The sequence below is a fragment of the Panonychus citri genome, unplaced genomic scaffold (assembly GCF_014898815.1).
Source record: "Panonychus citri isolate SS breed McGregor unplaced genomic scaffold, ASM1489881v1 Contig00028, whole genome shotgun sequence".
NCBI lineage: Eukaryota > Metazoa > Arthropoda > Arachnida > Trombidiformes > Tetranychidae > Panonychus > Panonychus citri.
The window spans coordinates 1,926,023-1,944,492 of NW_026515433.1; the positions used below are offsets into that span (position 1 = coordinate 1,926,023).

At 33.4% G+C, this 18,470-nt stretch overlaps 6 protein-coding genes and 1 long non-coding RNA gene across 13 annotated transcripts; 3 read left to right on the top strand and 4 right to left on the bottom strand.

The window, feature by feature from the left end:
* The first annotated feature begins 8 nt into the window (after nt 1-8).
* Nucleotides 9-2,158, top strand: LOC128396958 (uncharacterized). Of its 3 annotated transcripts, none has more exons than XR_008326879.1 (4): nt 9-145; nt 247-309; nt 667-1,037; nt 1,426-2,158. It is a non-coding gene; the product is annotated as an uncharacterized LOC128396958 (long non-coding RNA). The 3 variants fall into 3 exon arrangements; XR_008326878.1 differs by having other exon boundaries at nt 44-309; nt 667-748; nt 881-1,037; XR_008326877.1 differs by having other exon boundaries at nt 27-309.
* Nucleotides 2,159-2,426: 268 nt separating this feature from the next.
* LOC128396955 (cystathionine gamma-lyase-like) lies at nt 2,427-3,572 on the bottom strand. The gene is made up of 2 exons (XM_053357609.1): nt 3,330-3,572; nt 2,427-3,108 (listed from the first exon to the last, which is right to left on the bottom strand). The coding sequence occupies exons 1-2, from the start codon at nt 3,424-3,426 to the stop codon at nt 2,639-2,641; spliced, it is 567 nt and encodes a 188-aa protein (XP_053213584.1). The 5' UTR covers nt 3,427-3,572; the 3' UTR covers nt 2,427-2,638.
* An 89-nt stretch (nt 3,573-3,661) lies between these two features.
* On the bottom strand, nt 3,662-5,488 carry LOC128396953 (phosducin-like protein). The gene is made up of 2 exons (XM_053357606.1): nt 4,921-5,488; nt 3,662-4,769 (listed from the first exon to the last, which is right to left on the bottom strand). Exons 1-2 carry the CDS (start codon nt 5,110-5,112, stop codon nt 4,050-4,052), a joined length of 912 nt encoding a protein of 303 aa, XP_053213581.1. The 5' UTR covers nt 5,113-5,488; the 3' UTR covers nt 3,662-4,049.
* A 134-nt stretch (nt 5,489-5,622) lies between these two features.
* LOC128396949 (autophagy-related protein 9A-like) lies at nt 5,623-10,137 on the bottom strand. 4 transcript variants are annotated; one of them, XM_053357599.1, is made up of 4 exons: nt 9,984-10,137; nt 9,112-9,253; nt 8,844-9,012; nt 5,623-8,465 (listed from the first exon to the last, which is right to left on the bottom strand). In XM_053357599.1, the coding sequence occupies exon 4, from the start codon at nt 8,310-8,312 to the stop codon at nt 5,973-5,975; it is 2,340 nt and encodes a 779-aa protein (XP_053213574.1). In that variant the 5' UTR covers nt 8,313-8,465; nt 8,844-9,012; nt 9,112-9,253; nt 9,984-10,137; the 3' UTR covers nt 5,623-5,972. The 4 variants fall into 4 exon arrangements, with proteins under 4 accessions (XP_053213574.1, XP_053213576.1, XP_053213575.1 ...); XM_053357601.1 differs by lacking the exon at nt 9,112-9,253 and having other exon boundaries at nt 9,984-10,125; XM_053357600.1 differs by lacking the exon at nt 9,984-10,137 and having other exon boundaries at nt 9,126-9,545.
* A 122-nt stretch (nt 10,138-10,259) lies between these two features.
* LOC128396951 (elongation factor Tu-like) lies at nt 10,260-12,109 on the top strand. The gene is made up of 3 exons (XM_053357604.1): nt 10,260-10,651; nt 10,740-11,426; nt 11,495-12,109. Exons 1-3 carry the CDS (start codon nt 10,375-10,377, stop codon nt 11,923-11,925), a joined length of 1,395 nt encoding a protein of 464 aa, XP_053213579.1. The 5' UTR covers nt 10,260-10,374; the 3' UTR covers nt 11,926-12,109.
* LOC128396954 (inhibitor of growth protein 5-like) lies at nt 11,799-14,436 on the top strand. 2 transcript variants are annotated; one of them, XM_053357608.1, is made up of 3 exons: nt 11,799-11,938; nt 13,084-13,155; nt 13,370-14,436. In XM_053357608.1, exons 2-3 carry the CDS (start codon nt 13,128-13,130, stop codon nt 14,017-14,019), a joined length of 678 nt encoding a protein of 225 aa, XP_053213583.1. In that variant the 5' UTR covers nt 11,799-11,938; nt 13,084-13,127; the 3' UTR covers nt 14,020-14,436. The 2 variants fall into 2 exon arrangements, with proteins under 2 accessions (XP_053213583.1, XP_053213582.1); XM_053357607.1 differs by lacking the exon at nt 11,799-11,938 and adding an exon at nt 12,263-12,773.
* Nucleotides 14,437-14,506: 70 nt separating this feature from the next.
* LOC128397036 (solute carrier family 12 member 8-like) lies at nt 14,507-17,665 on the bottom strand (the record flags this gene model as incomplete). The annotated part of the gene is made up of 6 exons (XM_053357700.1): nt 14,507-14,970; nt 15,037-16,279; nt 16,492-16,723; nt 16,802-16,987; nt 17,195-17,332; nt 17,558-17,665. Coding segments are annotated over 6 exons (2,046 nt in total), but the record flags the coding sequence as incomplete, so codon positions are not given.
* Nucleotides 17,666-18,470: the final 805 nt, after the last annotated feature.

Consider the following 18,470-nt stretch of genomic DNA (forward strand, 5'->3'; position numbering starts at 1 on the left):
AAACATACACAAGAAGAAAAGAAAACATTATGATGAGAGAAAAAAGAAAAAGAAAAGAAAAGGTGAAAGGAGAAGAAGAAAAAAGAAAGAAAGAGAAAAAAGAGAAAAGCGAAAGAGAGAAAACAAATTCTACTGGACACAATAGGTAATTAACCTTTTGCTGGATTGTAATTAAGTCTTAATTTTTTGTTCCTCTTTTTTGGAGAAGTTCAAATGCCTTTGATTAACTTGTTTTCTATTCTTTAGTTAATATTCGTCAACATAATTACAACTAATTTCGTAACAATTGTCATCTTATTAATTCTCTAGGTGAGTACAAGTCTTAATCTCTCTGTTTATCTTTGGAAAAGATAACATTGATTTTTAGAATGATTAACTGGTCATTTTGTTTCTTCTTCTTCACTTGTTAATCCTCCATCTCTTTTGTTTCTTGTTTATCTTCATCATCTTCCTTTCTCTTTCTCTCTCTCTCCTTCATCTGCTTCATTATCTTCTCCCGCTTTTTTAACTTGCGTAACCTTTACATGTATTAAGAAGATGATGTTTCTTTATTTAGCTTTTTTCGCTTTCTCTTGTTTTCTCTTTCTTCCTCCTTCTTTTTCTCTTTCCATTTTCTTTCTTTCTTTCTCTCTCTAATCGTCTTTCTTTCTTTTTCTTTTTCTACAGAGTGTACAGAATAAAGGCCAACCCCCGTTTAATGCGCCATTGACTTGAAAGAGTTTTCATCATGTGGATATTGGGATACTTTGTATGGAGACTCTTCCTTTCGCCACCCACCCTCAAGAAAAACTCTCTCTCTCTCTGTTTATCTAATTCTCCTTCTCAAACCAGTTTACCTGATGAATCTAAATCATAGATCAACATCTCTCTCTCTCTCTAGATTAAATTGCGTTTTTATCCAATATTCAAATAGATTCAATTGCTACGCGATTAATTCTGATGCTTCCATCTATTGAATCACAAGGAAAATCCTATAAAAACGATCATCTGTTGATTCTTATCTCCATTTACGTCAATTTATTTCTCTCATCGAAAAGGTAAGTAGCTGTTGACAATTTAAATTCTAATTGTTTATCTTATTTTATTTATTTCGTCTAATTTGCTGTCTCTACTTTTCGTACGTTAATCTCACTATGAAAGTCTAAAAATACAATTATCATGATAACTCACATATTACATGGTTGATGAAATTCATCTGTGTTTATTGAGTCATGATGATTAACGTAAATGAAACATATCAATATTTAATTATAATTTGTAATCATTTTCATTGATATTAACTCAATTGAATAATGAATGACAATTCAATCAGTAATATCATCCTCATATTGTTGATATAATTACAACTCAGATTATTGTTTATCTTACTACTAATTACATTGTTTTTATTAATTAATCTTTTTTTATCTCTCTTTTATTCCCTAGATAGATTTCTGGTAATTCCATTGATAACAATTAACTGGGGAATCGATGATATTTCTGTAACCGATAATCTCTACGGTGGATTGATAAGGATTTACAATTGTTTAAGCCTTGATTGGTGTTAATTGTTACTTTACTTGTCTTTGCATTGGTAACTGGTTCAGTTAAATTAGCCAAATAATTTATTAATTATCTTAAATTCTATTTTTAGAATCATGTTAACTCTCTCACTCTTTCTATGTCGTTTGAAATCTTCACATAGCTCACTTATCTTATGTTTCTCCATTTTTCTTCATTAAGTGAATCTAATGGTTTATAATTAGAGGATTATTGAAGCTTGTGAGAGGAGAAAAATTCAAATCACCTTCATCAGGATGGAAGAAAAAGTTTCAACTTGAGGGAGGAAGAAGGTTAATCAAGCCTTATTTTCCCTTCTATTCTATTCTAAATCATCTTCTTTTGTCTTCTTCTTCATCCAAATTCTAATGAATATCTTTTCTTTCAAAGGAATGCTGATAATTATAATTCATAATAATTAACATCATCTAACTTCACACTGGAACTAAGAATGTAAATAATCAAAGTGTAAATTGAACATCAACAAAAACTGGAAAAGGAAAAGGAAACCAAGCGTTTTATTGATGAATGAATAATGACAACAAATGAACATGTTAAAAAAAAGGAACTACTGTCAACAACACCCATGAGAATTACTATAAATTATGGTAACAATTGATCAATTGTTCAATAATTGTTAGTCTGTGATACCAATTAAAGACTCTGAAAGTATTGAGAGAAAAGGAAAGCTGAAATTGCGCAAAAACAACAAAATTGATCAAAACTCACCGTAAATGTGGAAATGACGATCATGATTAAAAAAAGAGAGATGATCAAAAGGTAGAGTTAACAGAATGATCGATCAGAATTGACTATTAATTGAATTTCTATCGATATAATTGATTGAAGAAAAAAAAATCAAGCTAATTAACACCAATGACCATAAATTTAAAGCTAAACCAATAAACTGTTATGGTTTCTTTTATTGACCATAAATTTCATTTATTTGAAACTGTTACCATTAAATCAAAGGATTATTATACTTTTCAATTGTGATTGATTGGGTATATTAGATTGCAACTAATCATTTAGATGAAAAAAAACAATATAACGATATTAATCTTAATGATTGTTGGATAATCAATCGTATGATATTAGATTAGATTTTAGAAAATGATTGATCCAAGTCTGCGATTAAGTCTTTAACTGATTCAATTCCAACGGAAACTCGAACCAATGAATCGCTGATTCCAAGGTGTTTCCTTTGCTCCTCAGGAACTGAAGTGTGAGTCATAAGAGAGGGAATCTCAATGAGCGATTCGATGCCACCTAAACTTTCAGCTAAGGTGAAAATTTTAAGGTTAGCGACAAATTCTGAGGCCTCTTTTTTTCCACCTTTGATCTCGAATGAAATCATTCCACTTGATCCTGAACATTGTTTCTTGTGAAGTTCGTGCTGTGGATGACTGACAAGTCCAGGGTGGTAAACTTTAACCACTTTCGGGTGCGATTCAAGATATTTAGCGATTTCCAGGCCATTTTTCTGGTGACATTCCATTCGAACTCCTAAAGTTTTTACTCCTCGATTAACAAGGAAACAATCAAATGGTGAAGGAACATCACCCAAAGCTAGAGAGGAGGGAAAGGAAATCAGATAATAAAAGAGATTCAATTTAATCCAAAGAGTAATAAGCTATTACTCTTTGATTTAATGAGATAATCAACTGACAATCTAATCATCAAGCAAACAATTAATCGTCAGATGTGTTACTGGTTAAGGATTTGTGACCCTTGGTCTTGGTAACAACCTTCAGAAATTAAATTGGAGTCTCAAGATTTGAATTGATTACCATTTTGGAAGAATCTTAATTGCTCAGCAAGATCTGATCGATTTGTCATGATGGCTCCCATGATAACATCAGAATGTCCGTTGATATATTTACTCATAGAGTGAAGAACAATGTCAGCACCTAAATCAAGCGACTTTTGGATTATCGATATAATTGATTCTTCCGTGATTAACTTTCGAACCCATATTCACAAGTTACATTTGCATCAATCTAATTATAAAATTCGAGTCAATCAGCATGAAATTGAATCTTTTTTTTCTCATGGCTCGAATTGATCTTATTCATTTTCTCAATCTCAAGTGATTGGATACTAATCAATTCACCTCAATTGATTAACAGATTGAAATGTTAGTAGAGTTTTTATTAATTTTGTTCAAATAAAATGATCAAACATTTGGTTATCGTGGTGAAACTTAAAGATAATTAAGGTAATGACATTAATAGAATCGAATTGCTATCAAATTGATCTTAATGTCTTTCACCTCCAGTGGATGATAAAAAGTGGGTTTACTAACCCTGAACATTAAAAAACGATGGTGAATACGAAGATAGTGAATATGGAGTAAGATATGTGATAGGAAGCTGAAAATTGTTCAACTTAATTGGAATATCATATGGAATGAGTTCTATTAGATTAAGTATTACAATTAGAATCACTTAAAAATTGTATAGCAACAAGATGAGAATGACTGAAGCCAAACTGGAAGTTCCATGGTTCCATCAACAATCATCATCATCGTCAGAATCTTGATTGGCATCACGATTTTGTTTCTTCTTCATCAATTCTGGTACCAAAGTTTTATCAGGTAAGAATCCATGTTCGATGAGAAAAGATTCTACATCAGAGGCATAAAAATCTTCACCAAATTCATCAGTGAGACGAACAAAATTTCCAACTAGATTTCCGTTCTTATAAATCAATAAGGCAGGAACTCCTTGTTTCTTGAAACGTTCACTCATTCCGGCTGATCGGGCATCGAGGGCACAGAATTTGATAAATGGATATTTGGATGCTAAACACTGGAGGCAACCATTCATAGCTACACATCCTTCATTAGATTCATTGGCAATGTGACAAATTACAAGAACATCTTTGGCTTCCTTTTCAATGGCTTCGAGAAAATCTTCACCTTTGGTCAATCTGATTAGTTTTCCAGACTTTCGAACGGATCGATTAGCTTCAACTTCCTCCATCATTTCGGACATTCGCTTTTTCATATATTCATTGAGAAAAGGATCAGAATCATCGGTCATCAGCTTATCCAATTCATCTTGGACAATCTCTTGTTGTTTCTTTTCTTCCAATTCTTCATTGTAGGTTTTACAAGACATTGACAATTTCTCCATTAACTTTAATTTACTCAATTCTTCTGAACGTTTTCTCTCTTGTTTCAACTCTTGATATCTCTTGAAGTCATTGAGAACTCCTTTTGGTCCAGTCTGAGTTGAAAAAGAATAGAAGAAAAAAAAATTCCAAAACACATTGGAAAATTTTCCATAAATAACAGTTAGATTATTGTTCATGGATACAAAGAGTAATCAACATTGAGCTTTGTAGGTTAATAAACCTCAGAATCATGTTGATACTTACATTGGTTGAATAAGGCTCAGTAGGTGAGAGAGGTGATTGAATTTGATTAGCATATCCCATGGAACGTGATTGTCCCCCACTGGCTCCAAATATTCCAGATCGTCGATCATCATTATCATCTCTTTCATCATCATCACTATCACAGTAATAATGTTTCTTTTCACCCAACAATTTATCATCTAAAGTTCCCATGATTTAGATGATCAAATACAATCGACACACAGATACAGCGTAAAGACCAAGAGTAATTGCAGAAAAAGGCCAAGGTAACAACAGATGAGAATATCTATTGAAATCAACAACTGATTTCACCGATTTCGATCAAATGAAAGAATCAAAATACGAATGAGAGAGAAAAAAGAAAGAGATAAAAACAGTAATGATGAAGACACGAAAATAGAAAAGAGATTCAATGGAAGGCGAAGATCAAGAGAAAAAGAGATGATGATCAGAGATCGAGACACTCCCAAAGAGAGAGGGAGAAAGAGAGACAACAATTAAAATGAGGAATAAATAGAAAAGAAATCAATTAATCAACAATTAAGACACAATAACATTCCAGTTAAATGTTAGTGTTTCATTTTCGTTTTCGTTTATCTCGCGAGGGGGAGACACTTTCGAGGAAATTAAATTAAAAGTAATTTGGATTTTTATCAATCGAATCACAATTAACACGAATAATTAATGGGGACGGTTGATTGATTTATTGAGAAAATTGCGTCTTTATTAAGATCTTAAGTCATTTCGATTGTGTATCAAATGAGAGTCTGGTTGGATTTTCGAACTGAATTTTAACAATAAAGCCTTTGGTTCTTTATGATCGAAAATTAAATAATTGTGATTGTTACAATTTGAGAGAAGAAAAATTTGTTAATTTGAGCCAAAATAAGATTGAATGATGCTTTTGAGAGAGAGGGAGGGGAGGGAGAGAAAATTAAGATTAACATGGTTGATGAATTTTAAATGTGTATGATATTTTCACTGATGATGGATAATTTAAATTTTCTTTGATTAATTGTAATCAAAAATTTGTTGTTGGTTAATTAATATTCTTATCGTCCAGAGAAATGCGAACTGTGTAAAAGAGGAGCATTTTCAGATTCTTGAGGTTGTCGTTGTAATTGTTGTGATCGTGGTCTCAATTGAGATGTTGATTGTTGTTGTTGTTGAGATATTGATGATTGTGATAAAACTGAGTGTTGATTAGACAATCGCGATGATACCAGTTCATTAAGGTATCGAGAGGTTAAAGACATTTGTAATTCAATCTCACTCAAACTGAATGAATCTACATAATATCCTCGACTGAGGTCACTTTCCTGTTCATCAGTCAACGATGAATGTGGAGTTCGAGGTGGGTTATGAGATGAAGATGCGGCTGGATAATGGTGCGTGTACTGAATCGTTGATGGAACTCGACCAACCATTGACGAATGAGGGGTCACTGGGTCAGTAGAGGTTCGACCAATGTCAACTCCGGTCTCAACTCTTTCACCATTAGCATTTAGAGCGGCTGTTGTAACTCCTCTGATGAAAAGACGCTGAGATTGATCCAATGGATGCCAATTAGGATTGGTAAGTTGGAAGTTGATTAAACTTAATTCAAGTTTTCCATTTTCACTGCAAAGATTTTCAGGAACCGTTGCCACTGGTGGACTTGAACCTAAATCACCATCACCTTCACCCGCTTGCAGAGTAAATTGTCGATGACCATCTCTGTCCTTTCTTACATACCCTTCTCGTCCAGAATGATCTTTTCGTCCAGGTCCATGTTCATCGATCGGAGTGGATTCAACTTTGGCTGGTGGCTTTTCGGGTTCCCAAACTGGATTACCATGTTTAGCAACATTCATCATGGCGAATATACAAATATCACCAGTTTCGGAAACTTCGACCGTATAATTACGGAAAAAGTCAACGTATTCCAAAGATCGTGGTCGAAGATGAAAAAGCAGAATGTAAGGTGTTACCAGGGGAGAGATGAGATCTTCCAAAATGGCCTGAATCTTATATTGAAATAATCTTCCCATGGCTACTTGAGCTTGTCCGGAATATGGTGAATATCGATGAGGAGCATAGTGAATATGAAGTAAAATGTTTGAGTAAAGTTCAGCTTTATTGTACTTCATTGGAATATCTGATGGAATGAATCCTCGAGCCACTGCGATAATGATACCAAGACCTGCGATAATGGTGATAACATGTTCGACTGCGATCACATCCTCATCATAGAAAGTGAGTAAAACCAGAACTGCCAAGAGAGCACCAGCCATGAACATTATATTTCGAGAGATAACTTCCAATAATGGAGAAGTAAATGAATCCATGTAACGAGAGGCGGCTTTGTAACCTTTACTTAAACGTCCATGAAGTTGATGGTCAAGCTCATTAAAATGGCGACAAAATAGTTTTGCATAATGAGACCAATTTTTGGAAGCAAATAGTGAGGATGGATCTCGTTTAATTGTACCAGCATAGGCATAGAAAATGTAAAGAACTTGCCAGATAAAGATGAGAGGCATTAGAGCCAAATTGATTAACCCTAAGATTAGACAATTTTTGGCAAATTTACTGGCACAAAATTGCCGATTAATTGATGATTTAAATTCATCTTTGAGCTTCCAGCTATTCTCAAAGATGGCAAATGGACCCTTAAAGAGTAACAGGCGAATGTTGAATTCCAATCCTTTGGAGAAATAGGTTTGTTCACCTATGAATGGCACTTTATAGTGAATAGGAAGTAGATTTTTGTTCAGAAGAGCGATCATGTAATTATGGAAACGAAGTATTCGATTGTGAATATCCAATTCGGTCAAGGTGCCTTCTTGAAGGGAGCAAAGGTGTTGGGCTTCAATGAGACGAGTTTGAACTTCTTGCCAACTATATTCAGTAGAATCTTGAATGTGTAAGGCTTCAGAATAGAAAATACTAATCGCATGGTAAACGTAAATGGACTGTAACACCTTGATTAGTTTCATTAGCCAAAAAATTGCAGCACAAATGATGAGAATTATTTGAACTCCACCAAAGTTTACCTGATCACCAGAAAGTATAACATCTCTGATGGTCACCTTTACATTTAGATCACCTTGACTAGATCCTGGAGGTAGTTTGTTTTTAAAAAGTACGTCGTAGTCAACAAAATTAAGGAGAAACAAGGTGAGGAGAACAACGAAAATAAATTGTACCAATTCAAATAATTGACCAACTACCAGACAAAAGAAGCCTGATCGTTGATGATATCGATAGATTTTAGTAAAAAAGTAATCTAAATCATGAATGTATTGGTGCCATGAACGAGGTCCACCTTTGTTTTCAGGTAATACATGGATGAGAACTTTGTCCTCAGGATCACAGATTTCAGAGAAGCTTCGATAAGAAGTGGTAGCCATTGTTGTTCTTGGTGATACAAGCAAATTTATGACCAAAGATGAGAGAAGATCGGGAAAGATGCCAATCAATATTACTGAGACCTCGACGAAATATTTACAATTTATTCACACAGAATTTTATTTGGTTTCCTTTTTATTCCAATATTGGCTCATCTATAGAATAGAAATAAAGAATAAATAATGAGAATAAGTAAAAAAGAAAAAGATATAGAATAGAATAGAAGAGTAAAATGTGCTTTTTTTGAGGAAATAAAGAGAAAAATCAAAGCATAGAAATTTGTAAAAATTCGTTAATGGATTTCGATCATTTTATGTTTCATCATAAAAAGAAAACGGAAAATATGAGAAAGAATTAAAAACTCACAATTGTTAAGCTGAGAAAAAAAAGAGATCATAGAAGAAGAATTCGAATTGATTGAGATAAAGGTACAGATAAATTCTAATAATGAGATTTTATCGTTATTACAAATTTATTCTTTTCTCTTTTCAAATCACATATCAACCGAAAAGAAAAAGAAAACTACAACTTACTGATTTGATCCAATTACATAAGAAAAAGGTTAAATCAAACCTTGGAAATGAAAGAGAAAATTTCCAATCCTTTGAAGGAGAATTGCGAGTTTACCAAAAAACAAAAAAATTGAGATTAATTTACAAAGATTTTAGTAACATCAAGGGGTAAAAGAATAATTATCTTCAACTGTTAGAGAAAAGAAAGAGAGAAAAAAAAACAACAAAATTAAAAATCTCTTCATCTTGTGTTTAGATGCGAATTGGAATGTTGAGGAAAAAATGTCACCATTAATCAGTTACCATGGTTGATTTGTAAAAGTGAAAATGGCGACGGATCAAAGTTACTATAGATGGTCAACGCTTTAGAAATTTAAATCTTGACCCATGGTGGAAACAAAAACCCCGATGGTCAAAAAAATGGAGTCGCACTTGAAGTAGTTTGTAAACAGAAACAAAAATCAAAACAAAAACAAAATTGAAAACGTTCTGAGTCAATAGGGGGAACCACTAAGCAGAAACAATGATTAAGGCAGAAAATTCAAATTGTCCGAACAATTGAATTAAGAATTAATTAGTTGATTGTGGTCATTGGTTTCTAATCACTGATAAAATGGTTAATTATTCAATCCATTGGCTTATTGTCAATTGAATTATTGATTAAGATAAACACTGATTCACTTTCACTGTTTTTTTGTTTCATTTTCATTTTCCTTTTGTTGTTTAGTGTTAATTGTTTAGTTAATTAACTCATACTAATGACGATTATTTATTTTTTTTTGATCCTGATGATCTGATATTGATGATTGTTATAGTTAATTGGTTAATGGAAATTAATTTCCTGAAATTTAAATGTCAATCTTATTTATAGTAACATGATGAGCAGAGGAGAGACATTTATAGTTAAGTATCAATGGGACAATTTCAATTGTTGGTTAATTGTTTTGGATGGTAACAGATTAATTTAAGGTTAGAATAGTTTCAATTAGATTACCTAATTATCTGAATTAGCGATGAGAACATATGAGAAAGAAAAAGAAACAATAACAATACATGTAATCCTAAATGAAGGAAAATCTCTAGTAATTAACACCTCTAATTCTCGTACTCTCTCAATCTCAACAATTAAATCTATTGTTGACAGTTAATTGTAAATCTCACCTGATAATCATGATCACAGGTAAATCCATTTAGCTGGATATCCAATAATCCAAAAGTCAACAAATGAACAGCAAAGATCAAGAACTTAAATGTAAACAAATGAAAAGAATTTTTGATTTTCAATTGGAATGAAAATCTCCGTGAACATTCAATGAACAACAATTAGAATATCGAAAAGATTGGAATAATTAAATTTAGTTGATTACAATTAGATTAAATCTCAGATTAAAAGATGAGATAAACAGATTAGTCATCTGATTAATTCGTTTCCATGGTAACTCAGCTGTTGGAGTTTCTGGTTAAACGGATCACATTGTTTTCGTTTCTCTTCATTCATGATTAGTTAATTGTCCTTTCATTTTCTCCTGTTAATTGTTTTCTTTTAATTACCATGCGTTTATTAAAATGCTCTTTTCTTAATCAATACTCTTATTCAATTTCTTCAACTTCTGTTAATCGTTTCTTGAAACGTTTCGCTTCAACTGATCCTCGTAACAAAGCGCCTTTTGTACGTGATAAAGTTCATGTCAATGTTTGTTGTTTAGGTCAAAGTGGACATGGAAAGACAACCCTTTCGTCGGCCATTTCCTTAATCCAGTCGAAATCAAACTGTGCCATTTATAAATCAGTCGATGATATTGATAAATCACCTGAAGAAAAGAGCAAAGGTAAAATTAACTGGAACCTGAGTCGAAATGATTAACTCATTTTCCGTTTCTAAATGTGATCTTTTTTTCTTATTTAAATTCTTCTCAGGTCAATCTATTATCCCCTGTAAATTGGAGTTCACAACTAAATCTAAACATGTTGTCTTATCGGATTTACCTGGATCTCAGGATTATATAAAGAATACAATATTTGGAGCGAGTGGTTCGGACATTGGAATTGTAGTGATCAATTGTAACGAAGGACCAACTGAACAAACTCGTAATCACTTAATTATCGCTCGTCAACAGGGTGTTAAACAGCTGATAGGTTTTATTAATCAATTCGATGAGAAAACTGACCATGAGAGTCTTGAAATCTGTGAACTCGCCACTAGAGAAATGATAACCGAAGAAGGTTTCAACTCGAACAGTGTTAAGTTCATCTCTGGATCGACAATCGCAGCTCTTAACAATCAACCCAATGGAATCGAATCAATTGAAAGTCTAGTGTCCACTTTAGAATCACTTACCAATCCCGAAAGGAATTTAAATTGTCCAGGATTGTTTTACATCGATAAAATATACAGTCCACAAGGTCGAGGAACCGGAGTTACTGGTACCATTAATCAGGGGAAATTGGCCAAAGGTCAAATCGTCGATTGTATTGGATTTAATCGGCACATAAAGACGAAAATTAATTACATTGAATGTTTCAACAAAGTATTAGAAGAAGCCGTTGATGGAGATTCAGTTGAAATTGTCCTTCAAGGAGTAAAGAGAGATGATATTATCAGAGGTGAGAAATGAAACTGATTAGAATTTATTGACTGATTTAATTTACAACTTCTTTCGTCTAATTGTTAGGTATGACAATCTGTCCATCGGGTGAATTTAATCAACAAAACAACATTCAAGTTCAATTACAACTTCTCAAGTCACAATCAACTCACCAAAAAGTTGAAGCCTTAATTACCACAAATCTTGTTAATTTACACTTTCAAACGGGTGATTTACTGGGCCAGGTAATTTTATCCAAAGACAAAGATTATTTATTACCTGGTTCAAGTGATTTAGTTGAAATTAAATTGCTTCGATCGTGCATCTTATTGGAAGGTCAATCGTTAATCTTTCGTGACGGTGATCAAATTATTGGATTTGGTGAAATAACCAAACTTTTGGATCCATTAACTACAGTGGAACAGCAAAAACTAATCAAAGGCCGATCAAGAAAAGAAAAGGAACAATTTAAATTGCTTGTTGATAAAATTCAAAGTCAATTAAACCCAACAATTTAAATCAATCATCGAGGTAACTGATTAATCTCAACAGTTTCATCATCATCATCACCATAATAATGTTGATTGATCTTAAAAGAATCAACCAAAAGTAATCAATTTCTCTCTCAATCAAATCTTGTCAAAACAATCAATCAATTGTAATCAACTAATTAACCAAAAAACAAAAAAAAACTTTGATTAATCATTTGCAGTAAACTTTGATTCATCAAATGGCAAACAATTAATCAACCAATAAGATAATCTGTTCAACCATTGACTAAATGGTTCACAATATAATCTAATTGTAACCTTACCAAATTGAACAACAATTAGTTGATTGTAATAGTTAATTGGTAAACATTTTCTCTTGTATAATTGTAGCATATGAACAAGAGTAAAAAAAAGATGAATGAACCCAAAAGAAAGAGAAAAAGAAAGAGAAAGATGATATTGGAAGACAGAGAGAAAACCAGAAAGAAAGTAATGAGTCTGCCCTTAGGTTAAAGGGAAACAGCATTTTCTTACTCTGCTTGTGATTTTAATTCTCATCAAATTAATGTTATCATTTACATTTTCCAACAATCAATTAATAGTGAATTTTAATTCGAACAACAATCAACCGATTGTTACAAATTGTTCACCAAAAAAGTGCCACAAACACCAAACCAACTCCAAGACTTTTCCATCTTCATCTTCATCCTTTTCCTTTGTGTGTCTGTTTCATTTCTCTTTCTTTTCTTTCTTTCTATCATATTCTATTCTTTTTTTTACTCTCTTTGTGTCTTCTCTCATCTTTGTGATTTAATTGGAACATTTAATCGAATTTCTAATCATGACCAATCCTCATCTGGAGAGTTTTCTTGAAAGTCAGTTAATTTCTATTCTCTTGTTGATTTCGATTAAATCAATTGAGTTTATCTTTTTCTCTTCTCTCTCTCTTTCTCTCTCATTCTGTCTATGTGATTGAATATCTTTGTTTATGAATGAAGATGAATGATAAACATTGAGTAGAAATTATAATTTCCCTCCAATTTAAGTTTCTTCTCAAATTTTCTACTCGAATTGATTGAAATTCTAATTGATTGTATTTTCTTTTTTCTCTCTCATCTTTTTTTTTTCTTCTATCTGTTCATTTGAATTCATTTGTTTTGTTTTTTCTTCTCTTTCATGGAAAAGGTTTGGATACTTTACCGGCGGATCTACAGCGTAACTTTACCTTGATGAGAGATTTGGACATTAGAGCTCAAGGTGATTATCTTTGGATAGACTAAGGATTATGACTGATGAATTTTTCTCCATTGAAAGAGTCATGATTCATGGAAGAATAGAAGATTTTCTATTCTCTCCTATTTCTCTTGCATCAGCTGCTGTTCTCTTTCTATCTCTCTCAATCCTTCAGCCGAAACTCATTTCAAATTTTTGAATTTTCTCTCATTTAATATCAATTTTTCTCTTTCGCCAGATCTTATTGACGGGATTAGGATTATCTCTGAGAATTATGTTAACAATGGAGACGAATTAGAGGAATCAGAAAAGTGTGAGAAATTCAATGAGATACGTAACAAGTTTGCCAAAGCAACTTCTTATAGCGATGATAAAATTCAACTTTCTGTTCAAACTTATGAGATGATCGATAAATCAATTAGACGACTTGACTCGGAATTGACCAAATTAGAGGATGAATTGAAGGATAAGTTACTTTACCAATCCAGTAATACACCAAAGGTTGGACGGAAAAGAGGCCGAGCAAAAGGATCAAAGGGTAAACGGAAAGTGGCCACAGTTCGTAGGAAGAACATCTTTGGGAAGGACAAAGGGTCAAAGAAACAGAAATCTGGACCTGATCCGTCTTTGGCTCTATCGGCTATTCCTGGTTCGGAAACGTCGATTCTGGCAACGATTACTGGAAGTACCGATGTACTCGATATGCCGGTTGATCCTAATGAGCCAACTTATTGTGTTTGTCACCAAGTCTCTTTCGGTGAAATGATTGGCTGTGATAATCCTGATTGTCCAATTGAATGGTTTCACTTTGCATGCGTTGGACTGACCATTAAGCCGAAAGGAAAATGGTTCTGTCCAAAATGTATCATTGATCGGCGGAAGAAGTGAAATTTCACCTTCGAACATCATTTTCCATACTCATCCATTACTCTGTTAATATTTCCACGCTCATCCTCATGCTTGCAAGAATGGAAACAACTAAATCAAATGAATCCATCTAATTGTTCATCTAACAATTTAATTTATATACCAAAAAACAAACCAAATCATAATCATCTTCATCAACTAATTGACATCATTTCCAAACAAATTTTTCAACCTCCCAAATCCCAAGGATCTTTCAAGGTTTTCACCATAATTTAATCATCTTCACAATCAACTTGATAACTAATTATAAATGATTGAAGTTAATCACTAATTAGAAATGATCAATGTATCAACTAATACATTGTGTTTTCCATTGTTAAATTTTCAATCCTTTTTTAAAAGAAAATGCAAATAAACTTAAAATACTATTGAACCAATTAGCTAATTGTGATCAATAATCAATTGCAACAATTTAAGGGTATTTATGAAATTAAATCCGGTATTAAGGTTAACTGATTAAAAAGTTTCTTTTAATAATCTTTGATAGTACTTTCGTTTGATTGATTGAATTTGATTGTGACAAAAAGTTTTCATTAACAATTAAAGTTGATTGTTTGAGGTTTTCTTTTTGATTGTTAATCCATTTGATTGACAAAAGTAGGATGAAAGATAAACAATTAAACATTTCATTTGATTTCATTTTAAACACACACACAAATTTTGGTACGAGAAAAAGAGTTGATTAAATTTGATTTAGAATTGGAATGTATAATTGTGACAATTTGAGATAAAATAAAATTTAACAGTTAAAACTGTCGTTTAATTGTAACAATTTAGTGTGTTGTGATTGTTTGATGATATTTTTCCCTTGCGGCGAAATCAGTTCCCTCTTGAGTTAATTGTGAGGCCGTTATATCAACATCGGGATCCGTTGTAACTATGAAATGTTGGTAATCACCATGAACGTCACGTCTGCGGAAAACAAGACAATTAGTTGATTGTTTCAATTTTCTATAGAATAATTAAGGAAAATTTTACCTGAAAATCCGTCGCATTTTCATCCGTGTGTATTCATAGAGACTGACCTGAGATACTCCGGGATAAACGCCTTTGTTTACATGGCCGATGTAAAACCAAAGGATAATCGTGATCGAAATGATGATTAATGAGTAAAGCCAATGGACAAGGAACATAAGAATGACCTTAATCAATGACCCGAAGAGAGAGAGAAATTTATTCGACAAAAGTCGATTAACTGTTTGATTCCATTCATCGGCTAAATAGATGTCGTCGCGTTTTCCAGGTGAGATACTGCCCAAGCTCGAGTGACGCGCTGAGGCCTCGCCATCGGCCTCTTCGGTTATCATTGAACTTTGGTCGCCTGGAGAGGAGGGAATCGAGGAGTCTGAAGGTTCCGGGCTACTTTGTTCACGACGAACATAAATTTTCTTGGTTTGTTGTTGTTGTGCCGATGAACCAGTTGTAGTTGTCGTTGTGGTCGTATTAGTGGTCAATGTTGTTCTTTCCGGGAATAACTGATCTAATCCAGCGCGTCCTCCGATCTCTCCCTTGGGTTTACCTGTTGCCCCATAATCTTGAACTTTTTTGGCCCCTTTGTTTATCGAGAAGGTGGGTGATGAAGGTGAATATCGGGTGAACCTTTCCTCTCTCATCAATTGCATCTCAGTGGTCAAGGAGAGCGAGAAATGGGCATACTCGACCCAGGCAAAGGTCATTAAGTATGGAATGGTGACAATTGTCGCCAATAAGTTGACACTTCGAATCATCGTGAATGCAAAGGTCAAAATTGCGTAAACTGTTAACGCATAAATGGGAAGTTTATTGGGTCCGCGTCCTTTGGCCAGAAAATTCATTCCGGGAATAATTTTCTCCACTGCCATGTCTTGGATAATTTTCGGTGTCGCATAAAGTGACCCCAAACTGGACGACATGGATGATATGTAAATACCAGCAAGTAACAGGTAACCAACGGCTGAAGCTTTAACCGCAATCATCGTGTCCCCAAGTAAAGTGGCCCGAGTACAAACACTTCCCAATCCGATCATGAATAGCATATAAAGTAAGAAGGCCGTTCCAATGGCGGAAAATGTTCCCTTTGGTATTGATTCACGAGGATTGTAAAGATCGGTTGACATGTTGATACCTGCGAAAACACCAGTGACAGCGGGGAAAAACACTCCAAACACCGCGAACAGATCAAGATTATCAGGCTTTAAATTGGCATAGAAATTATCTCGATTATAACCAATAACTCCAGTACCTTATCAAAGATAATCATGAGGAAACATGAAAGTTAATCATCTCAGAACAATATTAATGGGAGGCAAATGATGAAAAAATAATGGAGGTAAAAATGGATTTGCCAACATGAGTAAAACCAGAGTAATAACATGTTTCCAATTCAATCAATGAATCAATTATTATTATCATGATGAACTTTAACCTTAGTGAAAATTAAACAAAGTAACTCACTTGGATCATGTGAGATGAATAAACCAAAAGCCAAATCAAGAGCAGCCATGATCAGAATTGCAAGAATCACAAATTGAAGCCTAACAACCCATTTAACTCCAGCGATATTGATTAGGTAGAGAACGATAATTAATCCAGTTCCAATGGCGGTTTGGAACCAGGGTTCACCGTTATTGATTAGGAGAGCCACTGATTCAGCGAAACCGGTCACATGAAGAGCACAATTAACGCACTAAGAATATTGGATTGGAAATATTACAATTTTAATCTTTTCATTTTCTTGTTATTTGTAAAATTAAAGGTCAATTACCGAACCAAAACAATAGACCAAACTAACTGCTCCGCCAAGTCGAGCGCCAAGAACTTGGGACAAACAGTAATGGATTGTCCCACCTCCCACTCGCTCCGTTATTTTGATTCCGGCGATTACAGCGATACAACAAATTCCCAGGCTAAGAAGGACAATTCCAATGGCCAATAATATGCCAGCATTTCCCTGGTAATTAGATTAATCATGATTATCAGGATCAAAATAATCGTTTCCATTTTTGATCACCAAATACGAGAAAAGATAAATCATCACGATCAAGATCAACAAGTAACCGTCCATTTGAAATACGAGAAAAGATAAATTATCAATTGGATTAGAAATCAGTTAATTGGTTGATTTGTATTGTTGATGATCAAGTAACAATTAACTTACTACTATCCATCCAGCTCGGATCAAAGTGATGACACCAAAAAGGTGGATAACACAAGAGGTGTAAACACCATCCCAAGTACCGAACAGAATTGGTTCCGAAATTAAGAAATTAGCTTTCCAAAAGGGTTTATCATTAAGCTGATTAACCAAATTAACATCAAATCAATTGATTGTGTCAATCAAACCCCAAGAATCAATATAATGAAAGTGACAAGAAAAAAACAACAACAACAATCGACGAGTTAGAAACATTCAAGTATCGAAACTGGAAAGGTGATTAATTGTGACAATTTGTTTACATATTTTCTAAATAGAAATATTCAAGGTAAACAATTAAGACAATTAAACAAAAGAGATAATTACCTGATCATGAAATAATTCATTTCGAAACAATTTACCAAAGGCAGAAAATGAAGCTTTCTTTGGGTCCCATGGTCGGAGGTTGTTGTTGTTTCTTGAGGTAAAATCGGATCAGAACTTGTGGTCACCTTAAGGTCAAGGCCCAATTTATTGGTTGTCGGTTTAATTGTTGACCCCGGTGGCCCATTATTTGCCATATCAGTCCAACAATTAAAGACACAGTTAAACTTTAAACATGATCCATATGGTTAACTAAATGATTACAACTACTCATAGGAAACTAAACTACAATGAAAGGAAACAAACTCAATTGAAATAGACAGAGCGATAGAAAGACATGATGATGATGATGATGAGAATGATGATCAACTCAATTCATCTTCCACCATGAACATGCCTCTTACACCGAGAAGCCATCAACTCTCTCACCTTCTCATCCTCATCTTCCTCCTCCTCTTTCATTGAGACAAATATTATCGATCGGTTGTAATCTTATAACCAATTCATTAATTTAACCCAATTTGTTGATGATTGAAAATTATTTTTAACTTTCTCTTCACCAACAATTAACTTAAATGTGGAAAAACATTTTATCAACTCAATCAAATTAAATTTAATTGACTACAACTTTGGTTTTCTATTTTCTCTCGCTCTCCAAATAAAAACAATCAATTGATTAAAATGTTTAACTTTCAATTATCACCATTTGATCAACATAAAAAAATTAAGGATTCGATGAGGGGCAACAATTAAGTTAATTGGATTAATATTTTCACTTTTACTTTTTTTTCTTTCCAATGGACAATTATGATTAACTAGTTAATCATGTTTCCACGTTCACCTAAAAGATCAGCTATTAATCAATCGTTATTCCGACCACAATCAACTAATAACTCTTGTCGTTATTGTCACAATG